This window comes from Triturus cristatus, chromosome 5_2, assembly GCF_964204655.1.
Source record: "Triturus cristatus chromosome 5_2, aTriCri1.1, whole genome shotgun sequence".
Classification (NCBI taxonomy): Eukaryota; Metazoa; Chordata; class Amphibia; order Caudata; family Salamandridae; genus Triturus; species Triturus cristatus.
In genome coordinates this window covers 68,845,360-68,873,159 of record NC_140588.1, presented here as the reverse complement: position 1 = coordinate 68,873,159, position 27,800 = coordinate 68,845,360, and the positions used below count along the sequence as shown (strand labels likewise).

Here is a 27,800-nt window from a genome sequence, read left to right as displayed (position 1 = left end):
AAAGGGTAGCTATTCTAAACCAGAGATAGAGGTATTCTCAATTGAATTAGCTATTGTCTGATATCCACGGGACCATCCATGAGAATCTACTATATGAGTTACACCCTCTCGGTTAAACCGCATGTTCCCCACAGCTCATCTCACTTGCCCCAGATGTGCTGCCCATGTGACTGATCTCCAACACAGGCCTTGGACCTGCGCCACCATAGCAAGCTACTGGCACACTATACACACCTCACTGGTCACCGTCACAAAACTTACAACACTAAATTCCTGGGAGGCTACAGCCCAAGGTATTTTCCCCAGGCATAAAAACCACAAGGTACAGGCACGCTTTACCAACCTTGCCATCCTTCTGGCTAAACGTGTCTTTACCATGCACTGGGAAGCTCAACATCCCTCGGCTCTGGTCCAGTGGCACAAGGCGCTGCTTCGCTAAGGAGAGGTTAAATGCTCCGTACTACACTGGGAAGAAGGACGACCCTTACACCAACGCCCTAGAACTGCATCCTGAGACACTATGCTTATGCAGTTTTCGGACTTGATCAATGAAGACTCCCCTCCCTCACCCTCCTAAACTCTACAGCCTCCAGTCCTCAGGTAGCTCCAGGGCCCCTCCCTCACCCCCCTCCTCCAGTAAATATAAAAACACACCAGCTGTCATTTCATCATAGAGACTGGTTCACTGTTCACTCCCCCTTCTCACACAGTATCTCCCGAACTGAAACTCCCTTCACTTCCTTTAGTATCATCTCAACCCCCACCTCCGAGTTACCCCCATTCCCCTCCCCCCCAGAGTTACCCCATCCCTCTTCAGAGACCCACGCCCATTCCTAGCCTTCCGTGCTTGTTGCCGGAGGCCCTATCTGTTACTTCCTATTAAGTCCCTTTGATCCTACAAGGACATGCAGGAGAACATTAAGTTACAACGCCACTACACAGAAGCACGTAGCTCAATGATTTATTATTCACTAATTACACCGAGCCAATACACTCATTCTCAGCCGTATACCTAGGCACAAACTGAAATTGTACAGCAGATGATATTTGTCATTTTCCCTTTTGTACTGTTACTGAAACTTATATCCTTTCGTATCTGCTACTGACATAGTAATGTATCTGACAGATGCTGCTTGCTTTTGTTTTGAAACCTGGTCTAATTGCAGAGTTTAAATTAAAAAAACAATAAAAATTGTTTTCAATGAGAAGCTACATAGGAGGTGAAAGCCCACTTCAAAAAAATATACAGCTATCATAATTAGTTTTTAAAACGGACAACAAAAAAATACGGACCCCGAAAAGTAGAAAACTAAGGAGTACATTATGAGATAAACTCAAGCCTGAGTGAAGGACACAGATGTCCTGGACTAGCAACCAGTTCACAAGCAAACATCAGTCGATATATGGTATTTTTTTATTTCAAAAAGTTTTATTAATTACATACTTGACATAAAAGCTCTTTTCATTGAAGGCCTCCATTATTTAATATGTACACACTTTCCGTGAATCCTGTGTGATGTGTAGGGGGAAGGATATAAATAAACAGGCGATGGACCTAAAACATAAACATCTTTAACTTTCTTTATTTTCAATTTGGTGGACTTTAGTGCAACATAAAAAAGAAGCTTGTTCACATTTTCCCAAAAGAGCTTGTGGTTTCATCACCTCTGTGAAAACAAAGTTTATCCCTAAGATGTGGACTCTGAGATTTGATGGGATCCTGACAGATTTTCCTTTCTGATGTAATGAAAAGGGTACCATTAGTTCCTCGGGACAAAGATCCAGAGAAATCAACACCTTTTCCGTTCCATTACCACACCGTGCAACTGACATCTGCATTAGAAGTCAAAAAAGTTATTGTAATCCCCACCTGCTCTTCGCATCCATCTGGAAATATTAGCGGAACACATTTCACCATATCCGATATTCCCACTAGTGATTCTATAACCCTCAGAATTCTAGCTTTCTTTTTCATGAGTGGGGCAACATCTCACGAGATCTGCAGAAAGGCACCTTTACTCAATTGTTTACTGTCACTTCCATTTTGTTTCAATAGTTTGAGAACTGCGAGCACATTTTGGCATGATTATTTTCTGGCCAAGATTATTTTGGTGGGAAAATCATTTTGCTGTTCAATTCTGCAACGACAAATGCTGGAGGAATTTCTTGTTCAAAGCACAATCAATGAACGTTTTCCCAATCAATTCAAGGACATGTTCATGAAGGGGTCTAGCCGTACCTCTCTAGGGTCACTAAAGTGGCCTTAAGAAAATGTAATGCCAAATTTTGATTTGCCTTTTGTCACATTCCCAAATGGGTAGCTAAATCCAGTTCATAAGATGCAAAGCGTGCATTTTGAGAGCTACTGAAGTATGAAATAATCTGTTCTGTGGTGGGATCTAATACTGCTCTCGGTGCGCAGTGTCAGTGAACGTTGGAGTATTATTATATATATATATATATATCTATATATATCTGTTCTGAGGCCTATCCCTGTTCTCTTGCCCCTAGATAAAACTTTACGAATACTTCTGTTTCTTTGCACAGATGGGACCTGTCAACATACACCAGAAAGGCTCCCGTTCGGCCACAGCACTCAGTCAAGATTTTGCTCCTGCTCTCATTTGGGCTGTTCTGAGCCTGAAGTCAGCCCCATGTTGCAAAGGACTAGTCAAAGCAGAATGTTGGTGTTTGGCCCCTTCACTTGCTGAGAGAACGTATTCACCTCCTTGCAACTGTATACAGACACCCCAAGTAGTCTTCCCCCGAAAGCTCCTTGGATGTACCTCGTGGAGGCCCTAATATCTAAATTAGACTGCCTTATTTGCTAGCAATTAGTCAACAATGAAATTCTCCTCTACATCACAGCAAGAGAAGAAGGTACAGATGTGTTGAGCAAGGTTCAAGGAGGGGCAAGACATTCTGCAGAAGGATTTGCTGTGCTTCCTGGTCCTCATCAATTATAGCTTAAATACATAGGGAGTGTATTCCTGTTCTAAGTTTGTAATTGAATGATGTTGGCTGAATTCTTTACAAGCAGGCCATTTTTCTATTTTGGAGTGAGATAGTCATAGCTACCAATTTTCAAGAATGATGTAAAATACAATTTTAAGAATCCACCCGGCACCTACTTAGCAACTTGGGCCTCGTATTGAATATAGGGCAAATATTCCCTATTTGTGCCTAGGTGCCCCTTTAAAAAATTGCGCCTGGCTTGATTGGGACGATGAGCTCCATTGCGATGAATACACTGCCCCTGGGCAGCTGCAAACTTGATTCAGTGAAATACAGAGCGGCTGCTTCCAAGCATCTCTGTGTTTTTCTGTGCAGCAGCAACCCAGAAGTACTTTAAAAAGGGCACAGAGATCCCCCTGCAGGAGGGTGCAGCAAGTGACTGCATCCACTTGCAGGAAGATGTCTGGGGAGGGTCCATAACTTCCCCCATCCATAAGGCTTCCATCGGGGATGTACTAACAGCGCACCACCTTTTCGTGGCGCACTGTCACTGCACCTCCTAGCGCATTATGGCCTAAAGCACCCGCATCTGTAATATGGCACTGGTGCAGGGGCAAAGTGATTACATTATTTGCATGGGGCCATGCTAATGAGGAAACACCCTCTCACATTACATCTAATGCCCCTTCAGTAATACCAAAGAGCCAACAGGAACACAAAGCTGGCACACACACCTATTATGCACCCGGGGTACTTTGTGAAATACAGCCCCAGGTCTCCCAACGTGTGTTCCAAGTGTGTGTAGTTGGACTGTGCTAGGACCAAAGCCTTTGAATAGACTCCCTCTTAAAACCATTGTTGTCTCAAATCTACTCTCTCTCACTGCAGCGCTCAAAGCATACCTTTTGCATCTGTCTCTCATTCAACTAAGTATTCAGTAGGGTTCCATCACATTCTGTTAGTCCAAAATCCATTTGCTCAAATTGCAATTTAAGACAATTCAGGTTGTTTTGTGCACCTTTTAAGGTACAGAACACTAAAATGACAGCACAGGAGCTAACATATCTATGACGTGAGTGCAAACAGTCTACGGGGAAAATGTGGCTCATCTGTGGTTCATTCATTGCATACAATAGCCAAAACATTCAATAAAATACAAAAATGTACACTGCATCACTTCGGCTGCAAAAGCACTCTTCACCTTAATGTTATAACAGAAAAGTGATCCCAACATGTCCGAAAACATCCCATATTATGCTGTTCATTTTTGCAGATTGGGTAGGAACAAAAAGATTAGTTGCAGGACGTGTGTTGACTTGTTCTGCCAGGACTGTTTTTTTCAGTACTTTATCTATGATACATTTGGAAACAGGTATTGCCCTGTAGGTGAAGCACTGACCTCCATGTAACACACAATACGGATTATCCAGAACGTTTGGGCGAACAGATTGCGTTTCATCCGGCTGTACGAAAATATTTCTCCTGCTCTTCAGTGACTGCAGAAAGATCTAGGAAGCTAACATTTAGTAAACGCAGGGCTGCACACTCGCAGTCTCATTAGAAACATTTACAACAAAGCCCCTTTAACTCGCCAGTCTTGGGACAACAGAACTTGCAATTCCCCATCATCACTTCCGCTGTCGCGATCGTCTTCTTCCCGAGCAGCTCTAGATTTCATGGCACCCAGGAATGCGTCTTTCAACATTTCCTGCCGATTTCGTAGCTGCTCGATACGACGGTAGCACTCCCTGCAAAATTTAAAATCAGAGAGTTGGTTTATATTCTCAGGGACAATATTTTATCTATTAAGGAGAAGTTACATACCTGTAACACCAACTCACCTGCACGGATGTCATTTCTGCATTCATAATCCCATGATAATTCCCTCAAAAACGCCCAGATTTCATTAAAACAAAAACAAAAATTTAAAAAAAATTCTAAAACAGGAAATAACAGAAAGAAACAGCGGAAGCGCTAACGCCTAGAAGGTGCCTGCTTCTTTAAATGTTGTATTATAGCTTGTGGAGCTTAATTTGAGGTAGGGAGGTATATCCTAGTGTTCCAATTCTCTTTAGTTCGGTTTTCGGTAAGAAGACAGATAGTCAACCTCTAACCAGGGAAGGTGAGCTGGTCGATTATGAATACAGGATAGACACCAACGCAGGAGATCTAGTTTAACAATTATATCAGATGTCCTTCAACAGCAAGGGATTATCTGCGAATTCATAATCTGAAAATATATTTCACACACCTACCTCACTAGTACGGAAACTGTCAACTGGATTTTTGTTTACCTAAATGGGATAACGAGGAAAACTTACCTTAATCAAGTATTGGTACCTGAATCCAAATCCAATTGGTAATGGACACAGAAGGTTTGCACTTATCACCAAGTTGAAGTTCGACAAATAGCAGCTAATGGGGTACTTCAAAGAGAGCTGCAGTCACCACTTTTCCGATAATAAAATCGACCTTTTATCTACCTCGGAAAGGTTTTTTATGGATAACAGAATACATCTCGAAAGGTGTCTAGACTCATTTAAAGTATTTTTTGCTCTCCAGATGAGGACGGAGGGAGTGACCAGGTGAGTGTGTGTTTGCGCAGGTATGTCCTGTTCAACTGGAGTAGATTAATTTTGGAAACATTAGACAAACTTGGAGCTAAATTGAAATGAAACTGGCACCAATATAGGCAAATACGAGAAGGATGTGTTATGGAAACTAAACCATTGAAGGAAAACCAAAAATCATTAATCCACTGAAAGAACGTGCATTTCCCTCACCCTTCCTGTAGACTTTGAGTATACAATAAGAAAAGCCACTTGTAAGTCAATTATTTGGCTTCAAATCAATGCTTGGGTTCGAACCCAGTATGGTTCAACTTTAGATAAAGTGAACTGCCACACTGCAACTGTGTCCTGAACCGAGGAAAGATTATTTTCAGACCTTCGAACAAATCTTAGACAACTGAAATTTTGAGAAATTACCATTTTAAGGGGGGGGGGGGGGGGGTTCCGACGGGCAGTAACAGTTGAGGGTTGAACCTTCATATCAAATCCCCGAATTTGGAGGGTAACGCACATAGGGTCAGAGGGATGAGGAACTCTCAGCGGTGAGCAGCAGGATTTACTCCCTTGTAGCCCCATTTTTCACCCACACTCTCTGGGCCATTAACCACACAGAGGCGAGCCAAATGATGTAGTGCTTCTGACTCGAAGGCTGAGCTTCTTTGTATGCTATGGGACTCCATGGCCACCGGTGCTCAACTGGCGAGGAGACCCACTTGCTTAATGAGCATCGGACGCCATCTTGAAAGTTGGAACAGATTGAGCGCGACGTGAGACTCAAGCTTATATGAAACAACATTCCAGGAGTCTACTGGAATATGGATTATGAAGAATAGCTCACAGCTGGGGCCTATGCACATGGAGAGTATACCTGGAACTCCGAAGGTGGGACGCCAATGTAATATTAAAGTAAATGTACTGTAATTGCAGCAGTGAGTGCCTCTGTTGGTCTCAGTCGGAAACTTGGGACTCGAGCAGAGCAGTGAGCGCGCGTATATTTGAGATCCACTTAGTGGTTGAAATACCTGTAAGTACTACTATGTACCTGTGTGGGATGTCTTTATTCAACGAGAATGCAACAAATGCTCTGATTAACTGAAATAAGGGTGCATTAGAGTCCTGACTTCCTCCTGTATGACGTTAAAATGTATATTCATGCCACACTGCTCACAAAACATGTGTGAAGGAAACAGGCAGTTTGCAATTTGTATCTGAATTCATGCCTTTGTTTGTGTACTGAAATTTCACCAAAGTTTCCCAACTTGAAAACATGTAGGAGGCCCACATATATAACTGATGTTTCTGGGTGTCTGATGCTAAAGCTGTCAACTTGCTTGCCTTGTGATTGCCAACTGACCTCAGCTATGTTTAATCCCTAGCTTATTCTTCTGCTTCAAGGATGCTCTGGGTTGACCCAGCTGGCTTTCTCCATCTCACCCTGCAGCGAGTGTCCATCAAGACAACTTCCCTGACTACTGCCAGCGAAGAAATTAATGATACGCTGTGTGAAGGCCCAGAATCTGGCACCAACATGTCAACTATGAGAATGAATTCCAAACATGCATTTGCCTGGTATCTTCAGGTGTTTCTCCCTGCTGCTGTGTTCTTGAGTACAATCCATAAAAGTAGAATGTCTGCACCTGGAAATGAGAGAACGGTTGTCAGAGGATAAAGGGGAGAGTCTGGCAGAGGGTAACAGGCGACGAACATATTTGAGGTCGAAGGCAACGTGGAGGGGAAAGGTCGATAAAGAACCATAAGCTGAGGGTGCCAAAGCCCCCACACCAATATGCGAATCAAGAAATAGGGGCACACTTGAGCAGTGTCTCCAAATTTCACCCAGCCTAACCACCACTATCGCTCTCCTTATTTTGTAGCAGGCAGAGGAGCTACACAGTTGTCCGGTGATCTCCTTTCCGCAGCTGTAGGGGCAGCGAAGAGGCACCAGCAGAACTACGGCTCTCAGGAATTTAAAAGTTTCATAGAAAGCTGTGATAGTGAATTTCCCAAGTGTAATCTGAGCAAATCTTGGAGCATTCCATCTTCTCATGAGCAAACATAACATACATGTGAATATATGCCCCTAGGGAAATCTACTGAGTAAGTGCAAATAAACTTGTTAACTTTACCTTTTCTTTTTTCTTCATAGGAACAGTATTTTTCCCACTGGGGAAAACTCTTCTTTTTAAATACTCATGAATGTGTAAGTTTCTGGGTGTGCACAAAATAAAATGGAATTCTGCTCCCAGAACTGCAGTACATTGGCTCACATGAAAATCTTTGTGTTTGTAAATCCGTTTGCAAGTGCAAAACACCCTTTTGCTGGTGTAAGCCAAAATTAAATGTGAAAAAATGTGGCACTTAACATTTCGATTCTGACACTACATTGACGAATAAATCTAGATGTAAAATGTAATTGTCCAACCCGCAACAGCATTGTGTGAACCCATGAGTTGGACAAACCAGGAAGAAAACCAGATAGATGAAGTGATTTGCAAAAGATTACTATGTGTTCAAGTGGAGAAAGTCATACTATGGGGGAATGTCCTTGATGCCCAGTTGACATCTTAGGGGCTGAACCACGACATTAACCTAGGTTTGTTTACAGCAACATAACATATTATCAACTAAATGCTTTACAAAAAATAAGCCAGATGAAAGCACAAGATGCTTTTGCTGAACCTATTGTAAACAAGCATTGGTAAAGCCAACAGGTTTAGCTTACGTGAGACCCCAAGGTTAGGCGGATCCGAGCTCCTCACTAAACCGTTCAATCGGTAATAGAGACTGGTGGCGCGTTCAAAGGGCAAGGACTTAATGCAAGCTTATGACCCACGCTTACTGATAATTCCGTATTCATGGGAAATAATTGCAATCTCAAATCCCTATCACGAACGGGGTTCAGAGAGGTAGACACATGCTGATTCATTCAGTGTAGCATGCGTGCAGCCCTGGACATCTAAGGGCATCACAGATATGTTATTGCTTGATCCCGTGTGGTGGAACACCACTTGTCCCTCTAATAAGTTGGACGCCAACTGCTGGGGGTTGCATGACTAGTTAGCATGGAGGAGTCTCGTTTGTTATGGGAATTAACCAGACTAATCAATCCACCAACTAAGAACGGCCATGCAACATCACCCACAGAATCGAGAAAGAACTATTAATCTGTCAATCCTTTTTGTGTCTGGGCAGGGTGAGGTTTTCAGTGTTGAGTCAAATTAAGCTGCAGGATTCACTCCTGGTAGTGCCCTTCCTTCAATTCCTTATAAGTTTCAACTTTTCAACCATACTTCCCCAGGAACCCAGAGACTTTGGTTTCCCGGAATCTGCTTGGCAGGTCATGGGAATATAGCCACTAGATTGCTAGCCGGCATCGTTTATGGTTCTTAATTAATGAAAACATTCTTGGCAAATGCTTTGGTTCATCTTGCGCCGGTGTAGAAGCTGGCTCTGCATATACTTTACAAAAGTGAGGTATAGTGTGCACAGAGTCCAGTGGAACCCGAAAGGTAGGCAGATAGCACCTTACTCTCTTATTTGTGGTAGTATGGGTGAGCAGTAAGGCTTTATCAGAGGGTAGTGTTAAGCATTTGTTGTACACACTGAGGCAGCAAATGATGTCACACACTCAAAGATGGAACTTAAGACCAATTTGTATGTATAAAAAATATTATTAAGTTATTTTATTTCTAGAACCAAGCCACGCCTGGTGCAGGTAAGTGAAATAATACTTTGCAAAATCTTATGCGATGTTTTACAATTGAAAGCGGGTTCAAATGCAGTTGGTTGAATTACAGCTAAGTCAATGTTTTGAAATTACTGTTCAGTTACTTTTCAGATTGCTTTGTACGTTACTTATTGGATTACTTTTAAGATTACTTTTGCTTATCAGTGTGATATGCCTAGATATCACACTTAGACATTTCCAAGATAAAAGGTAAGTAAATAACTTTTAGTACATTTCGCAGTTTTGTCAATGTTCCATACAAACCAACTCCACACTTAAAACAATTTTCAAGAAAAGCAGTCAATGCAATCCTATGAAGAGTGGCTAACTGGCCACAATGGCGGTCGCAAGTCCGTAGAGCTCCGCAGCAATTCCCCGAGTTATCCTGTGAAGTGGGATCCTGCGGTGCCGCCTTCGAGCTAAACGACTGCGGAATGGAAGTGTAGTGGTGCAGGGGTGCTGACGAGCTTCTGGAGCTCTGTACGTGAAGTGGACGGGCTGCGGAGTGCTGGCAACGCCTGGCCTGCGGGGCTGAGCACGGTGGTTACCCGAAGGGCCACGTGGACTGCGCCTGGAGCTGCGGGCGCCGGAAGCCTTTGCTGCGGTGGAGGCGAGTCCGGGTCGACCGGACCGACATGGGCAGGTGGCGGAAGTTGCTGCTAGACGAGGCGTGTGACTGCTGAGCGAGACATCGGATGCGAGATCTGGAGTGCGAGCGGATTGGAGCCACGGTGCCGGGAGTAAGGAGTGGAGCCACGAGAGAGGCTGCCGGTGTGGGGACACCCATGAGGACGAGAGCACGGACCTGGTGAGCGACGCGCCTGGGCAACCCAGCACAAAGCGGTGAATGGTGGCGGGCGATCGCCGACGTGGGCAGACGGGGCGCGCTGGGCGCCGGAGGCATTGGATTGCCCTCAGTAACTGTTGGGAGACGCGGGAGCCGAGCGGCGATGGCCATTTTGAGCCTCCTCCCTGGGGTCGCTAACTGCAGGTCAACGCACGAGGCACAAGGCAGCCGAAGTAGTGGGCACACTACATGCGGTGAAAACGCAACGAGGAGAGGCATGGATAGTCCCTACTGTCACGGGGGACGGCAGACGAGACCCTCGGGATGCCCGCTCTTACCGGCTAATGGGCACTGTGAGAGCCAGACTGTGCGGGGAGCGCATACGAGAGTGGCGCCGTGAGGCGCACATGGTGGCGAACCTGAGACTGTCGGAAAGCGGAGGTGAGAGGTGCGGAGTGGCGGCGACTGTTGCCAAGGTACTTGGCGAGGCTGCGGTGGGGTGGGGTCTGTCTGTGCTCCCGAAAGACGCTGGGAGACCGCATCATATGGTGCGGAGGCAGGCGTGAACGGCGAAGCTGCACTTGAAGAGTTGCCCCGGGGGTGAGCTGCAGCACTAAGCTGAGAGGTCTCCGCCTGACTATTGTCTGCCGCTTTGAGATGTGACCGACGCTGCAGGCTAAGGCGCACTGCACAATTCGGCCTCTGGCGGGTGCTGGTGGTCGCACTGCGGTCCCCGGGAGTGCAGATGTCTGCGCCTGTCGGGCGCCGTTGCTGCTGCGAGTGGTGACTGAGGGTATAAGCGAGAGCAGGCCTACCGCTAGCGGCGGAGGTGGACCCCACCGACGGACCCAGACTGCGACTTGATGAGTGCGGAGTCTCCCTAGGGGGTGGAATCTGTAGACCCCCAGCGGGGGGCGCTGGCTGGGCGGGCCTCACCTACCGGTAAACTGTCATTGTTCTGGGGAAACTGACGGGGTGACGCCGCGGGTGCATCGGGCTTTCTGGGGACCGGCGACGGATGCCCACAGCGCAGCAACTGGTGATGGGCCGCATGCGCGCCAGGCAACAGCAGGGCCCGCTGCAGGTCCCGGCCCCCGACCGCACCCGCCACCGTGCAGAGATGGAGGAGGGACCGTCGTCTGCGTCACTTGCGGTCAAAATGGACTCTGTGCTGGCCGCTGTGGAGAGAATAGGGACAACTCTGGAGCATACTAGGACGTCTTTGGAGAATCGCATAGATAAAGTCACGTCCGACTTTACACTCCTGCGGATCACCGGAAGTTGGCAGACACGGTCGCCACCCAGGGGAAGACGCTCAAAGAACTGCAACCGGTCACTCGCAGTCATGCCGCCGCCCTGCAGGACATGTTGGATCGTATCCATGCTCTTGAAGACAGGGTGGAGGATGCAGAAGGGCGATCCCGTCGCAACAATGTTCGCGCTGTGGGGCTTCCGGAGGGAGAGGAGGGGCGAGACTCGGAGCAGTACGTGGAAAATTGGCTTCGCACTTTCATGCCACCAGGGAAACTGTCGGCCCACTTCGCAGTGGAAAGAGCTCACCGAGTGCCGGCCCAAAAGCTGCCGCCGGGTACCCGGCCGCGCCCCTTCTTGTTCAAACTACTGAACTACAGAGACAGAGACGCCATTCTCAGAGAAGCCCGCAATGCGACTGGTCTCTCATGGGTGGCAACCAAATTATGCTTTTCCCGGACTATACGGCGTTGGTGCAGCGCCGCAGAAACAACTACATGGCAGTCAAACGCCAACTCCGGGAGCTGGCAATACCGTACTCCTTGTTATTCCCAGCCAGGATGCGCGTGGTTGACAAAGGGAAAACACACTACTTCGACTCCCCAGCGGAGGTCTGGAACTGGCTGGAGGAGAAGGGATTATGGACAGGGCCGAGGCCCGCTGACTCAGGAGACGGAGCCCGTCCAAACAAGAGAGAAGGGCGCAGAAAGCGGAGACGACCCATGCGGGAGAAGTCGGCCTGGACAGCGGCTCCTACGCCGGAGAAAATGAGGCTGGAGCGCCAAAATGTATTACAGGCGGTCACGACGCTTGCTAGCCCAAGTCACGTAGACCCATCAGACACGGATGAGTGACCCGAGGTACTGTTGAGCAGATCTACGTCGCCATCGACGACACAATCCGAGGACTCTCGTGGGCCAGTGGTCACCCCACAGACTGCGGAGGGTATCCTGGATTGAGAGGTGGCCTAGAATATGGCATTCGTGCAAGTATCTTGTAGCTGGCTGACTTAATTAAGTGGGTTGGAGAGGGAGAATGAAAAATGGGACTGGCCGGGTAGACCCACCGATCTGGGAGAGTGAGTTGAGGTGTCTATAGCTACCAGTCCCGAGTTAAGGCCCATATGGGGAGAGTAATTGCTGGGACTAGTTCCTGGGAGCTTCGATTGGGCCTCGCTAGCTGCACTACCCTACGTTGGATGACATTTATTAGCGCACACCGCAATTAAGGGACACACGGGGATAGAGCCAGGGAGCTGTCATCTGCACATATACTCCCCCAGGTCACACCCTGACCAAGTTTGGACGGACACACTTGTGAGGTTCGCCCCAACTGTTAAGTAGTTCTTGTTACTATGCTGTTATTGTTACCTCAGACCACTACTCCCTTAGTTTACTGCAGCATAGGCTGGCTGCCGCAAGTCCCGAGCCCGCTTCCCTCAAATCCTATACTGCTTAGTCATGACACGCGTTAATATTATTACGTGGAACATACGGGGCATGCACACTCCCACGCGACGATATTCTGTCTTTGCCTACCTCCAACGACACTCGGTCGGTATTGCTTTATTATAAGAGACGCACATGACACAGCCCGAGTTAGAAAAGTTGCGCAGGCGCTGAAGAGGTCAGATATATGGTACAGTGTACTCGGCGCACGCCAGGGGCACCCTCGTGTGGGTTAGGGCGGGGGTCCCGTTCGTCTGCGAGGAGGTGTTTGTGGACGCTGCAGGCAGATACACATTGGTACGGGGCACACTTAATGGCCTGCCTCTACTGCTGGCCTCGATTTATGCTCCAAACGTCGACCAAATATCCTTCTTCGCACAACTATCACTGGCACTTACTCCATATGCTGGGCTCCCCTGGTTGATGGGAGGGGATTTTAATGCGGTACTCGACATACATCTAGACAGGTCATTTCTTCCGCTCCGTACGACGTCCGTCGCCTCTACGGCGCGTGCACTGGCTGATTGGCTCTCGCAGTGGGGGGTACTTGATATTTGGCGGGCTCTATATCCCGCAGACCGCATCTATTCATACTACTCCAAAATGCACGATCTACATGTGCGACTGGATAGGATAGTAGGATCTCAGGCGCTGTTGCCGCTGGTGGCAAGGACGGAATTCTTGGGGCGCACGCACTCCGACCATAATCCATTGTGGCTCCAACTTAGCTGGGAAGTGGATCGCCCTCCCATACCTACATGGCACCTTCAACCCACTGCGCTACAAGACCCGGAATTTCGCTCCTCAGTGGAGACCGCTCTCCTCTCCTATTACGAGCTCAATGAAGGCACAGCGAGAGACGCAAGGGTGGAATGGGATGCGCTTAAAATAGTGCTCCGAGGTCACTGCTTGGGAGCCACATGGAATATGCGGACGCAGTTGGCGAGGTCGCTTGCTCGACTTGAGTCACAGCTGTTGCAGTATGAGCGAGAGGGTGAGGGCCCCGGTGAGCAGGCGCAACAATTGGCAGACTTGCGTACGGCTCACACGGCACTGCTGGAGCGACTGAGGTGTCTGAACTATGCGGCGCATACAGCACGCACGTATGCCTCGACGGACAGAGCGGGACGGCTGCTGGCATGGCTTTTGAGGCAGGAGGCCGCTCGTGCCCCGATCGCAGCGATGCGTACGCCAGAGGGAGAACTAGTGTGCACCCAAAGGGAGATTCATGGGCTTCTGGTAGACCATTATACCCAGTTGTATCGCGCGCGAGATCACTGCTCGGGAGATGACTTAGAGCGGTTTCTTGGACAAGCACAACTGCCAACGGCTACTGCCGAGCACCTAGAGGCCCTAAATTGCCCTCTCACGTTGGAGGAGATAGGAGAGGCTATATCCTCCATGGCATCTGGGAAAGCTCCGGGTCCGGATGGACTACCCACGGAGTTTTACAAGGCCTACCGGGAACACCTGGTGCCGCACCTCCATAAGGTATATATGACGGCAGTTGAGGCAGGCAGACTGCCTCCCTCGATGCGGGAGGCTTATTTGGGTTCTCTCCCCAAGCCAGATCGGGACCCCATGGATCTGGGATCGCATCGCCCATTAGCGCTTCTTAACACTGACTGTAAGGTCCTTGCAAAGGTGTTGGCGGAGCGCCTGGCGCCGGTGGTTTCCCACCTAGTCCATAAAGATCAGAATGGATTTGTGCCAAAACGTAGTACGTCTTTGAATCTGCGGAGGTTTTTCAGGGTTTCGGCAGATAGCACGCAGGAATGGCCTAGGGCAGGCTGTCTACTATTGGACCTGGAAAAGGCATTTGATTGCCTGGAATGGCGATACCTCTCGGTGCTGCTGTTACGGTACGACCTTGGCTTAGGGCTCCTGCAGATGGTGGGCCTTCTTTATAAGTATCCTATGGTGCGGGTGCGACTGGGCCCATATACCTCGGACGCCATACCGATTGGTAGGGGAACCCGACAGGGTTGCCCACTATCGCCGCTCCTGTTCGCTCTGGCGATGGAGCCCCTGGCAGTGACCATACGGGAGAAGATGGGGGCTGGCATACCACTGGGGGACGCGGTCCATCAAGTGTCACTATGCGGATGACCTGGAGACGTGGATGATATACCCCCTCAGTTGGACCAAATTCTGTGTGCATTTGCTGCCCTCTCGGGGCTACGGGTGAATGCCAGCAAATCTTGTCTCTAAGCGTTCGGCGAGGGGCGGCAGGATCCCGGATATACCTTGAACGGCACCAGAGTACAATGGAGGGTATCTAGGGCTTCGCATCTACCGCCAACCGGCGGACCTACTGGATGGCAATCTAGGCAAGGCCTTTACGGCTATAAAATCCCAGATACGTTTCTGGACCACATTGCCGCTGACGGTCACGGGCAGAGTGGCACTGTCAAAAATGGTGATCCTCCCGCGGCTCCTATATTACTTTGCTAACCTACCTCTATATGTCCCAGCGGCTTTCTTTACCAAAATGTCGCAGCTTCTCAGAGACTTCATCTGGGGGAATGGCCGCCATAGGATGTCGCTTAAGAAACTATCTCCCTACAGACCAAGGAGGATTGGCCGTACCCTGCTTTGAACACAATTACTTAGCGGCCCAACTGCAGTGGATAGCCCGCTGGCTGGCGGATAGGGGCCAGGAGGATACCGCGACAGTTCTGCCGCCGTATTCGCTTGAGCAGTTGCTGGTGCTTTTCCACCCGGCTACTAGGACCACAATGACAACCCCGCTCCTCCTGGCTGTGGCGTACCGCTGCTTCCACAGGAGTCTCTTCCTCACCCGACATGTGACCCCATACGTGCCGGCACTGCCGCTAGAGGGCACTCCCAGAGTGGCGGGACCGCTCACTTCCCGCGCGCTTCTGCAATGGCGAGCGGTAGATATTCAGACACTGGGAGATTTGTACCGGGATGGAGTGCTCCTCTCGTGTGACTCGCTGATGGAGGAGTGGGGGCTACCGCCGGGGCAATTTCTGACTTATCACTCCATAGTTAGGACCCTGGCTGCCAGATGGGGAGATATGACTGCGGAGCCCAGTCAACACCTTACCATACAGTATCTGCACGTGATGGGGAGAGGCCGGCGGCTGATTCATTGGTTTGCAGTGTCATTGCGGACGCACACAGCGATCGCCCTGGAACCGCTTAGAGGCAAGTGGGAATCAGATTTAGGGAGACAGTTGGCAGACAAGGAGTGGGACCGTATATTGAAAAGCCCGGTGCGTATACCTAGAAATATGTGCCTCCAGATACAATTGTTTGTACTGCATAGGGCGTATCTCACCCCTGCGGCTCTTAATAGCTACTTTCGCTGTGTTGATGCAAAATGCCCTAGGTGGGCAGAGTTGGGGGCTGATCTTTTACACATGTTGTGGGGTTGTTGTAAACTGCACTCCTACTGGACCGCGGTCCATGACTCCCTGCGCGCTATTACTAACCGTGACATACCTTTTGACTGGGTGGTTCACCTGCTGCATCACTTTCGCAGATCACCGGAAACCAAGGTGACGTCTCGATTCCTAGCCTTGGGATTTGAGGTAGCAAAGTGCCTAATAACTAGGGGGTGGAAGTCACAGGACCCACCTCACCCGCGGGCATGGAGGTACTCGCTTGCTGCATGGGCCGGGGCGGAGGGGACTGCTATCAGACGGGAGGAGACATTAGGGCTGCGGAAGACGCCCATAGCCACGCAGTGGGCGGAGCTACTCCGGGCACTCAGACATGTTGAGGAGGTGGACGGAGAGGGCGCGACAACCAGTGGGGAGGCGACTCCGAAACGGGCACAGGGGGACCTGCCGGAATGATGTCGTGGTGTTCCACGTATGCTATGCATCTAGTTTAGGTACCAGGAGAACGCGCGCTTAGATACAAGACTGTGAGACACGGCTGAGCCACAGCACATCGCCATGAGGGACAGGGGGCGGACGGGTGGCAGGGATAGGGTCATGTAAAATGTAGCTGGTCTAGGTTTGAGGTGGTTGAGGTTTTACATGAGTTTGTTGTTCTATTACTATTTGTTGGAAATAGTTGCGGATTCGGCTGAGGGACTTAATGGGGCAATTTGATGTATTAATACAGAGGAATGGTGGGCTATGCATAGCACTGTTTAAGGTCTGAACTGCGACAGGAGTCCTGAGGAATGGGACAGAGCTGTCAGTTGATAAATTGTTATATGACTATGTTCCTTGCATGTGCGATGTATAATGCTATTGCCACAAAGAGTTCCAACTACGGAATGCATATGCCAGTGAGCTGTAAGTTTGTAACTATGTTTAAGAAATCAATAAAAACAGATTTAAAAAATATATATATATATGCAATCCTATGAAAGTGTCAGGAACCCAAGAACGGACTCTGGGAACTGGTGACGTATACCCGCTGCATTCTGAACCTGAGGTCCTGCTGCTTCACCTACAGGCCGCGGAGTATCCTTTTAATTCTCCACAAGCTATCCGGGAGGAGGATTTCCGTCCACTGACGTCATCCTCTGCTGTCCTATCGGAGGAGTGCGGCGTGGAGAAAGGGGAAGAGGACGTCCTACCAGAGAGAAAGGCGAGCGAGTGGACGGGAGAAACCGGAGAATCGGATAGGAGCGTTCGAGAGGCATCAGCTGTTCCCTGAAAAGACCGCCAAAGTCGACTTTCAGGAGGAGAAAGCAACGCCAGGAGGCCAATGAGACCACACGCCGCCCCGCCACTTTCCTGGAGGAGTGTGGCTGGACCAGGTATGGCGCAGTTTACAAGGGTTCTCGGGACACTGGGTGGGGAAGGGAGGTACCTAGAGGGAGGACACTGCTAAAACAGGGTTGCACCAGGTGTCGCTATGTGGTGATCCCTCACAGACCCCCTCCCAAGTCAAAAGCCTAAAACCGGCCACACCACTGATCTGTGGCATTTTTGTTTTGTTTTTCCTATGTTTTCCCTGTTCACTGAGGACGACGATGAGTGAAAATGCTACTTACCAGTATGCATCTGTTCTTGGCATGTAGGGCTGCTGACATTCATATCCGTGCATAGATCGCCGCCTAGTGTTGGGTCCGGATGATTGCACATTGTTGTCCTGGAAGAGTCTTCGAAGTATCCTGAGATGGGTGACTCCTCCCCTGGACCACAGTGCGCATGGGCATCCTCTCCATCCCCAGATTGTTTTTCGCCATTGTGGCAGTGATGGAGTAGATACAGGAAGTGATGACCATGCTATACAGTAATTCTGAGAGCAGCAGCTGCGACAGGCGCCGGGGGGGAGGGTGGGCGATATGAATGTCAGCAGCCCTACATGCCAAGAACAGATGCATACTGGTAAGTAGCATATTCAGTTCGAGGCATGTGGGCTGCTTAATTCATATCTGTGCATAGAATACACAGCAGTACCTCCTATTAGCGGCGGCTACCCGTGCCAGCTGCAGCAGTCTGAAAAAGAGTTTTGAGAACAGCCTGTCCTACAGCTGCCTGCTGTTTTGAGTGTACATCTACACAGTAGTGTTTGGTAAATGTATGTATAGTGGACCATGTGGCTGCTCTACATATTTCCTGTAAAGGAATGTTTCCCAGGAAGGCCATGGACGCCCCTAAATTTCGTGTTGAGTGGGCTCGTGGTGGAATCGTTAATGTGCGTTTAGCTTTTTGATAACAAATTTGGATACTTTTAACGATCCATCTGGCTATACCTGCTTTGGAAATGGCGTTGCCTTTGTGTTGTTGAGAGAAGGCAACAAAGAGTTGTTTAGTCTTCCTAAAGTTTTGAGTTCTGTCAATATAGTACATGAGGGCCCTCTTTACATCTAGTGTGTGGAGCATCCTCTCAGCGACATTTTGTGGGTTTTGAAAGAAAACGGGCAGTTCAATGGTTTGGTTCATGTGGAACTGCGATATTACTTTAGGCATGAATTTGGGGTTGGTACGTAGTACGACCCGGTTTGCGTGAACTTGTATAAATGGCTCCTGAATGGTTAGTGCCTGGAGTTCACTAACTCTTCTTAAGGAAGTGATGGCAACCAGGAAAGCCACTTTCCAGGTGAGGAATTGAATCTCACAAGAATGGAGAGGTTCAAAGGGTGGACCCATTAGTCTGGTGAGGACCAAGTTGAGGTTCCACACCGGTGCTGGGGGGTGCCTTGGGGGAATCACCCGTTTAAGTCCTTCCAAGAAGGCTTTGATGGCAGGCACTCTGAATAAATAGAGGTGCTGCCTGTTTTGGAGGTAGGCTGCTATTGCTGTTAAATGGACACGTATTGAGGTGTATGCCAGATTGCATCGGTATAGGTGTAATAGATAGCAGATTATGTTCTGAATAGATGCGTCTAGCGGGTTAATGTGATTGGTGTTGCAATAGATGACAAACCTTTTCCATTTGGCTGAATAGCAAGCTCTGGTAGTGGGTCTCCTAGCTTCCTTAATGATCTCCATACAGTCAGGTGGCAGGTTTAGGTAGCCAAACTCTAAGACTTCAGGAGCCAGATTGCCAGGTTCAGCTGTTGCGGATCTGGGTGTTGAATTTCTCCATGGTTCTGTGTCAAAAGCGCGGGTTTGATCCGCAGCCTTTGATGCGGCACCACGGAAAGTTCCAGAAAGGTGGTGTACCATGGCTGGCGTGCCCATGTTGGAGCAACCAGGATGAGTGTCAGTGAGTGCTGTCGCAGTTTGCGTGCCACCAGCGGTATCAATGGCGCTGGGGGAAAAGCGTACGCAAATCTGCCGGACCAGTTCATCCATATCGCATTGCCCTGCGACTGTGGATGTGGGAACCTGGCGGCAAAGCTTTGGCATTTTGCGTTTTCGCTTGTGGCGAATAGGTCTATCTCTGGATGACCCCACTGCTGGAAGTACGGTTGGAGTACTGATGGGTGTAACTCCCACTCGTGCATCTGGTGGCTGTGTCTGCTGAGCAGATCCGCCATCTGGTTGTCTTTGCCTGGGAGGTGTTCCGCCATGAGGAATATGTTCCTCTGAATGGCCCACTTCCACATGCTCTGAGCCAGATGAGACAACTGTGGAGAGTGTGTTCCTCCCTGCTTTTGTATGTAGTACATGGCAGTCATGTTGTCCGTCCGGATCAACACGACTTTGTTGCACAGGTGTACTTTGAATGCTTTCATTGCCAGGAAGATTGCCATCAGTTCCAGAAGGTTGATGTGCATCTTCTTTTGTTGTGTAGTCCATAGTCCCTGCACTGTGTAATTGAGTACATGAGCTCCCCATCCCTGGAGAGACGCGTCCGCTGTCAGTATTATTTGTGGAGCAGGCTCTTGGAACGGTCGGCCCTTGCAAAGGTTTTGTGGATTCCACCAATGCAGAGAGTTGTATGCCCGACCGCTCACCAACACTAGGTCTTTCAACTGTCCTTGAGCCTGATTCCACTGACGTGCTAGGCACTCCTGAAGCGGGCGCATATGTAGTCTCGCGTGTGGGACTATGAAGATGCAGGAGGCCATCATGCCTATTAACTGCATGAACACTCGCGCCAGAAGGGAGTGTTGAGGTTTGAATTTTGAGATCAGCAGTTGTATGCTGTTGATTCTCACTAAAGTTGGCTGAGCTGTGGCAGCCAGAGTGTTGATTGTCGCGCCTAAGTACTGTTGTACGTGCGCAGGTTGGAGACTTGATTTTGGGTAATTTAGTGAGAATCCCAGATTGTGAAGAAGGTGAATGGTGTGGGACATGTGGGTGGCACATTGTTGTGCTGACTTGGCCTGAACTAGCCAGTCGTCCAAATAAGGGAAGACGTGAATATTTTGCCTTCGCAGATGCGCGACCACTGTCGCCAGGCACTTGGTAAAGACCCTGGGTGCTGTTGTTACTCCGAAGGGGAGAACTTTGAACTGATAGTGATTCCCTTGAATGGTGAATCGGAGGTATTTTCTGTGTGAAGGGTGTATTGGTATGTGGAAGTATGCATCCTTCAGGTCTAGCGTAGCTAGGAAATCCCCCTGACTGAGTAGTGGGAGAACCTGTTGGAGGGTGGGCATATGGAAATGCTCCGATAGTATATATAGGTTTAGGAGTCGCAGGTCTAGGATAGGTCTGAGCGAGCCGTCCTTTTTTGGGATCAAGAAGTACAGAGAGTACACCCCTGTGCCCTGCTGGGTAATGGGCACTACTTCTATGGCTCCTTTTGCGAGCATAGCAAGCACTTCTTGCTGGAGTAAATCTAAGTGTTCGGCTAACATAGGACGGTGCTTTGGTGGTATGTTGGGTGGAGTGGAGGTTAGTTCTAGACAGTACCCATGTTGGATGATGTCCCTGACCCACCTGTCCGTGGTGATGTTCTTCCATGCGGGCAGGAACAGCTGGAGTCGTCCCCCGACAGGTGTTAAGTGGTCGGGGGGTAGGGAGAGGGCGTCACTGTTTGTTCTTTGGGGAGGACCTGGTGTTGCCATATCCACGTCCCCTGCCCTTGGTGCTGGATCCACGATATCCACCCCTGTTGTTTTTGTCGTAGGTGGTTTGTGTGCCACCTTTAGCATACTGTTGTTGTGACCCCTGACCCCTTGACGTTCCCCTATTTCCAGTGCGACGAAAGGAGCCACTACGAAATTGTTGGGTTTGTAGCGCCCCCATAGATTTGGCAGTATCTGTGTCCTTTTTTATTTTCTCTAGGGTAGTGTCAACGTCTGGGCCAAATAAAAATTCCGGGTTAACCGGTAAGTTGAGGATATTGTTTTGGATCTCGGGTTTGAAGCCTGAGATGCGTAACCAGGCATGGCGTCGCAGCATGACACTTGTGTTTATTGCCCTGGCCGCTGTGTCAGCTGCGTCTAGGGCGCATTTTATGGACGCATTAGTGAGGAGTTGTCCTTCTCTAATGAGGAGTTCGGCTGACTCTTTATACTCCTCCGGTAGGTGTTGGAGCAGTGACTCTAGCGTGTCATAATGTGACCTGTCATAACGTGCCAGGAGTGCCTGTGTATTGGCAATGCGCAGGATATTGGCTGCTTGCGCTGCAACACGTTTGCCCGATGTTTCAAGGACCTTTGACTCTTTGTCTGGGGGAGGAGCATCACCAGTTGTCTGTGAGTGGGCTCTTTTACGAGCGTTGGCAACCACCATAGAGTCTAATGGCAACTGACCCCTAATGTATTTAGGGTCACCAGGTGCAGGCTTATATTTCTTTTCAATCCTGGGGTTTAACACCCGGGCTCTTGTGGTGTCCTTGAAAATGTCTTTGGCAGGCTTCAGAACCCCTTTAAGCATGGGCAGAGTCTTGACAGTCCTTTCTGAAGATGCGAAAGTGTCAAGCAGGAAGTCCTCCTCAATGGCGTCAGAATGTAGCTCCACCCCATGATGAGCAGCAGCCCGTTCGATAAGGGCATTAAATGCGGGCGTGTCCTCTGTAGGAGACGTTTTAATGTTGTAGAGTTGCGCATCCTGAGTATGTGGCGTGACACCTTGGTCTGTGGGGTCATCCCATGCCTGATCAGGATCTTGCGTTTCATCGGGGTCTGCGTCCCCGGGGTAGATGGTATCATCCCCCTCCATATTCCTGCATCGGGTCCGATTCAGAAGGGGTAGGAGAAAAGAACTGCGGATCCAGCTGGAGGGGATGGAAGTGTTCTTGTAGGACTGGTTCCTGCTCCGCCGGTAGCTTGCGTTTGAGGGGAATTTTGTATGGCACCTCTTCCCTGACTGGCGTGATTTTGCGCTTGTGGAGCATGAGCCTGCCAGTGTCGGCGTCGATAAATTGTGGCCCTGAAGAGTCTTGTTCTGTTAGGCCAGAGGTGGTGGACTGTGTGTGGAGGACACGTGTCCGAATTTGAAAGAGTTTCGGTGCCGATGTCGGCGGCAGCCCAAAGGTAATATTGGTGGGCTCCGAGTGCGCTCTACAGGGTGAGGTAGTGTGGGGATCCGAGGTAGCGTGGAGGGCTGCTCGGTCCCGGATACGTTGTAGAGATGCAGAGACCTGTTGCACAGCAAACTGAGATGGTGGTTTGGTGGGCATCTTGGTAGTAGGCGTGGAGGCCGACCCCGACTTTTTTGTCGGAAGGGGGTCACTGGTTTGAAGGGATGCATCGATAGTCGACGTAGTCGAGGACTTCTTCGGCATCGGTGCTTTAGGCGTCGACGTAGCCGAGGCGGCCATTTTGACTGCGGAGGTTGCAGGCTTCGGTGTCGGCGCCGAAGGTGTCGGTGCCTTGTGGTGCCCGAGGGCGCGCTTCTTTTGTGCGTCGACCGCGTCTGCTGCGGTGAGCTCGGCGCCGAAGTCTTTCTGTACGCGTTCGGAGCAGACGACTTTCTTCGGCGTCGGCGCCGGGGCAGTGGACTGTTTCGACGCCTTTGATCCGACCACCACCAGTTTCGCTTTCGATTTTGAAGGGACTGGAGCGATGGATGTGGCAGGGTTGAACAACCCGGTCGTCTTGGGTAATATTGGCTCCTGTATAGTGTCCGATGCCGGACCGGAACGCGGGGCCGAGGGACCATGGATTAGGTCTTGGGTAAGGCCCGAAGGCGATCCCTCGACCGGAGCCTGACGACTAATTTCGGCCTCCGTTTCGACGGATAGGCCTAGCTCCTCGGGAGAGCTGTCTTCTTCAGCCCCATAGGCTTCGTCGAAGTCCCCTACCTCGTCGACGGCTTCTTCACGTCGAAAGAGCTCTTCGTCATCTTCGTCCGATCGGTAACCATGCTCTGAAGCGGGGCTAGATAGTATTTCTTCCACGCTCTCGGCGTCCTCGTCGCTGAATATGTTGGTGGGTGCGGGTGCTGCCTGCTGCGCCTCGAGCCTCGCTGCCCGTCGGTTCCGTAGAGTTTTCTTGGATCGGAACCGCGCGCAGGCCATGCATTTCGATTCGGCGTGATCCGGCGAGAGACATTTGTTACAGACCGGGTGGACGTCGATGTGAGGGTACTTGGCGTGGCACAACGGATTCCATCGTCGATCGAGCGTCGAAGTTTGGACCAATTCGGTCCGAAATTTTGAAGAGGGTGTGGAGCACTAGAACTAGTAGTCGACGCCGAACAGTAACTGTACCGACGAAAACTATAGGCCTTTTGGCCTAAAACTAAGTATTCCGAAGTTGAGCTAAGATAGTTGCATCCGAACCCAATGGCGGAAAAAAACAATCTGGGGATGGAGAGGATGCCCATGCGCACTGTGGTCCAGGGGAGGAGTCACCCATCTCAGGATACTTCGAAGACTCTTCCAGGACAACAATGTGCAATCATCCGGACCCAACACTAGGCGGCGATCTATGCACAGATATGAATTCAGCAGCCCACATGCCTCGAACTTCCGTCTTCCGGCCGGATCCTCCACTGCTGGTTACTGAAGCACGTTGTGGCAACTGGACTGTTTTGACTCTTCCTAAAAACCTCTAACATAGGAATAAAAACAACCTTCACTGAGACAGTTACTGCGTACTAGTCCTCTTTTCTGGTCGTGAGGGCCCTGCCCTGGTGATCCCCCTGACATTTGGTGGCGAATGCGGGCATACTCTGTCTGACACATGATGCATAACCTTGTGTATCAGTTAAAGGAGGGACACTCTAAACTGGAATGGGCACTCTAAAAGAACGCCACCCAAGCGGAGCTAGATCGCGCTGTGTTTACCTCCGCCACACAGACTCAGGCCGAGAACTTGGCCAGGTTAGAGGAAGGACAAACACAGTTACTGCTGGCGCTTGGTCAGGGAAGGGGACCTGCACCCCCTGGAACGCTGATACCACTACAGAAGTATGTCCCGGGGGATGATCCAGTTTCTTTTTTTCTCAATTTCTAAAGGGCCGCCAGCGCCTGGCCCACAGATCGATGGCCCTTTTACCTCGCCCCTTTGCTCACACGCGAGGCCCAGGCTGCCTACCAGATCGCCAACAGGGACGGAACGGCAGCCTATGGCCACGTTAAACAGTTTATCATGGATCGGTTGGGAGTGGACGATGAGTCACATAGACTCCATTTTTGACAAGAAAGGGGCGCCCCAGGGGACACGCCGAAAACCCTGTTTTGTAAGCTAAAGGATGCCGCAGATCGCTGGCTCAAACCACTAGAGTCCACATGCGAACAGATCATGGAAAAAATTTATCTGGAGCAGTACCTGGAGGCACTGCCTTATGGAACCCAGCGGTGGCTTCGACAGCATGCTGGTCTGACCCTGGAGCATGCTGTGGAGATGGCCACATCATATGCTCGAGCCCAGAGACGGAACCTGAGCAGAGAGACAGAGTGAATACAAAAAGCCCCCCCCAATAGAGCAGAGATGAGGCCTAACAAACCTCCCTTTGAAACCAGTAGAGCTCAACCAGGAAGACCCGAATTGGTTAGCCCCTCAGGGCCTCAATGTTTTGAATATGGCGAGTGGGGTCATATTGCAAGGTTTTGCCCAAAGGTTCATTGAGGTGTTTTAACGGATGGGGTTTTCTCGTGAGATCCTCACGGATCAGGGGACTCCATTAGTTTCTAGACTAGTGAAGGAAGTCTGCAAACAACTAAACATTCAGCACATAAAGACCTCAGTATATCACCCACAAACAGACGGCCTCGTGGAGAAGCATAACGGAAATATAAAACTCACCCTAAAAAGCTGCTAACTGGGGATGGGAAAAACTGGGACCAACTCCTCCCGTTGGCTCTTTTTGTCATCAGAAGCCAGGTACGTCCTTTCGAACTCCACTGCAGGCTGTGTGTCTTGGTGCAGACATAAGTGATAACATGACACACATCCCCGTTTGCCATGTCTCCTACCACTGCATGTGATACTTGTAGGTCACCCCTACAGCAGAATTCCACAGCTACATGCTGGCGTCACTGAAAATAGGGATGTTTGGTATCAAAGATCTTGTATTGGTAAACTTACACTGATGCCAGTGTTGGATTTACCAATACAAGCACCCAGAGGGCACCTTAGAGGTGCCCTCTGAAAACTTACCAGCCTCTTGTGTCCTTGTTGACTGGTTTCTCCCAGCTTGACACTAGGGACACTATTCTGATGCTCTCAAGAGACCCAGAACAAAAGCCTGTTCGGGAAGAGATTGTAGCACCCACGCCTCCTCCCCTCCACAGGATGACCAGGTGATTAGCCTACTTGGGCCAGCGAGTGCCAAAGAAGCTGCAGCCTTGCAAATCTGGCTCCCCTCACAGGAGAGGAAGCCACCCCCCCATCCGCAGCCCTCTTGGCACCTGGACAATCTGTAAAATTAGCTAGTCAGTTAGGTGTGCCACCTCTAGCCTAGGACCACCCTAAGGTGGGCTACTGTGAGATGGACACGACTTTTTCGATATAGCCATCTTTGTGATGGCATACTTAGGAATTCTAGGACAGGGCTATTACCACTTACCACAGGAAAGGGTCATACAGGGGGTGTAGTGACCCCTAAGGTCAGTAGCTCATTGGCTAGTACTCTACACTCCACTAACACACCTAAATTCAGTATTTAGGGGAGACCCTGGCACCAGAAAAGCAGATTCTGATGACCTAAGAAGAGGGATCAGCGAATAGAAGCAGAAGAAGAGAGAAGCAGCAGCTGACCTGGTAGCAACTAGGCCTGGGCGGTAAATTCCGTTCCGTTGGGTAATTTCGCATTCAGCGGAGAACGCGGAATTGGCATAAATTCCACGATCCACGGCTTCGCGGAATTTTTTGCTTGTTCGCGCTTTCAAAATGCGTGTTCGCAAGATGTTTCTCCCAGAGCACGCAAACAGCGTTTGCGAACAGGAAAAAAGCATTGCGAGCGGGCGGAGCTTTGCGTAGTGCGACTACGCAAATTCCGCCCACTCCTAGTAGCAACCCTGCTGGCTTGTTTGTGTCCCTCATCCAATACAGCGCCAAAGTCAACTCGTCCTGCAGCTGTTGACTCCAGAAACCTGAGAGGACTGCCTGCATTAAAAAAAAACTCAAGCCCTTATGCGAACAGTGGACCGGTTTTGAAAACACTCAAAAAGAGAAGACTCTGAGGCCTCTAGAACTGCCAAAACCAGACACCCGAAGGCACTACTGCACCCGTCTCCTCCAGCACAAGTTGAAGTGGGCCACTGATGTCAACAAGGTCCTCCAGGCCCCATCAACTGCGACTGCTCCTGTAAGGAAAAACCCAACACCTAAGGACACCCCCGAACCAGTCGTCCTTGGGCCTTGGAGAAGAGGACCAAAGGTGTCCCCCTGTCCCCGGGTATCGCAAGTCTTGAACCCCGTTGCTAGTTTAGCCCGACTGGCCTCCTGGTCAGAGCCTGTAGCCTCTTTCCACAGTGACCGATCTCCATTGAAAAACATTGGGCTCGCAATGCTATTTGCACCCTGCACCCAGCCGTCCTTGTGCCACTGGTGGTGTTCTGTTGGTGCTGCCTTGGACCTTGCCCACCACTCACTTTAACTCCTGGAGGTTGGTCTTGTAATTCGCTGTACTATTCCTTTTGCAAAACTTGTTCTTCGTTCCATAGGATAACATTGCAGAACTCAGAAATTGCACTGTGTAGACTTTTCAAAGTGAACAGATTTCTATTTAAAAAACTTACTTAAGTGAATGATTTTTCTCTCATGCCTTAAAATATATATAAATATAAATTGGTGTGGATCGCCTTCTTGAGTTGTGTGTGCCATTTATTAAACATTGTGTGTATTTGCAAACGTCTTGCACTCCTCTGTGTTAAGCCTAAGGCTGCTGAACACACTACCCCCTATCAGAGCACCTTGTGATTGAATATCAAACCCCTGTCCACTTACGAGAAAAACCCTGGACTCTTTACATGCTATGTCAGATTTTTCATATATCAAAAAAAGCGCCAGCTTCCTACATTGGGTTATAGCATCATCTGAAATTAAATGAAATGTGACATATGTAAAGCGCATACTGTCGCTCCCAAAGGAGCGACAGTATAAATACTAGCCTAATAATAATAATAGCCTCTGCTATTTACAGTGCTCAGAAATGCCAGTGGCGCTTTATGATCCGCATATAAGAAAAGCAATTTCAAATAAAAAAGAAATTGCTGCTTTTTCTCAAAGTACTTTTGATTACCCAGTGATAGCATCCAAGATGTGACCACTGTAGGCATCTCTGCAGTTCTGTATGAGGTTATTAATAAATCAGGGGGGAATTAAAGGTTGTTACTTT

General features: G+C 49.5%; 1 protein-coding gene across 1 annotated transcript in view; it reads right to left on the bottom strand.

Moving 5' to 3' along the window:
- Positions 1 to 1,396: 1,396 nt before the first annotated feature.
- The window catches only part of ZNF830 (zinc finger protein 830), a 176,815-nt gene continuing 150,411 nt past the window's right edge, over positions 1,397 to 27,800 (bottom strand). Inside the window, exon 10 of the mRNA XM_085606863.1 lies at positions 1,397 to 4,703. Coding sequence (XP_085462989.1) covers positions 4,523 to 4,703 — 181 coding nt within the window. The 3' untranslated portion in view covers positions 1,397 to 4,522. The remainder of the gene's footprint in view (positions 4,704 to 27,800) is intronic.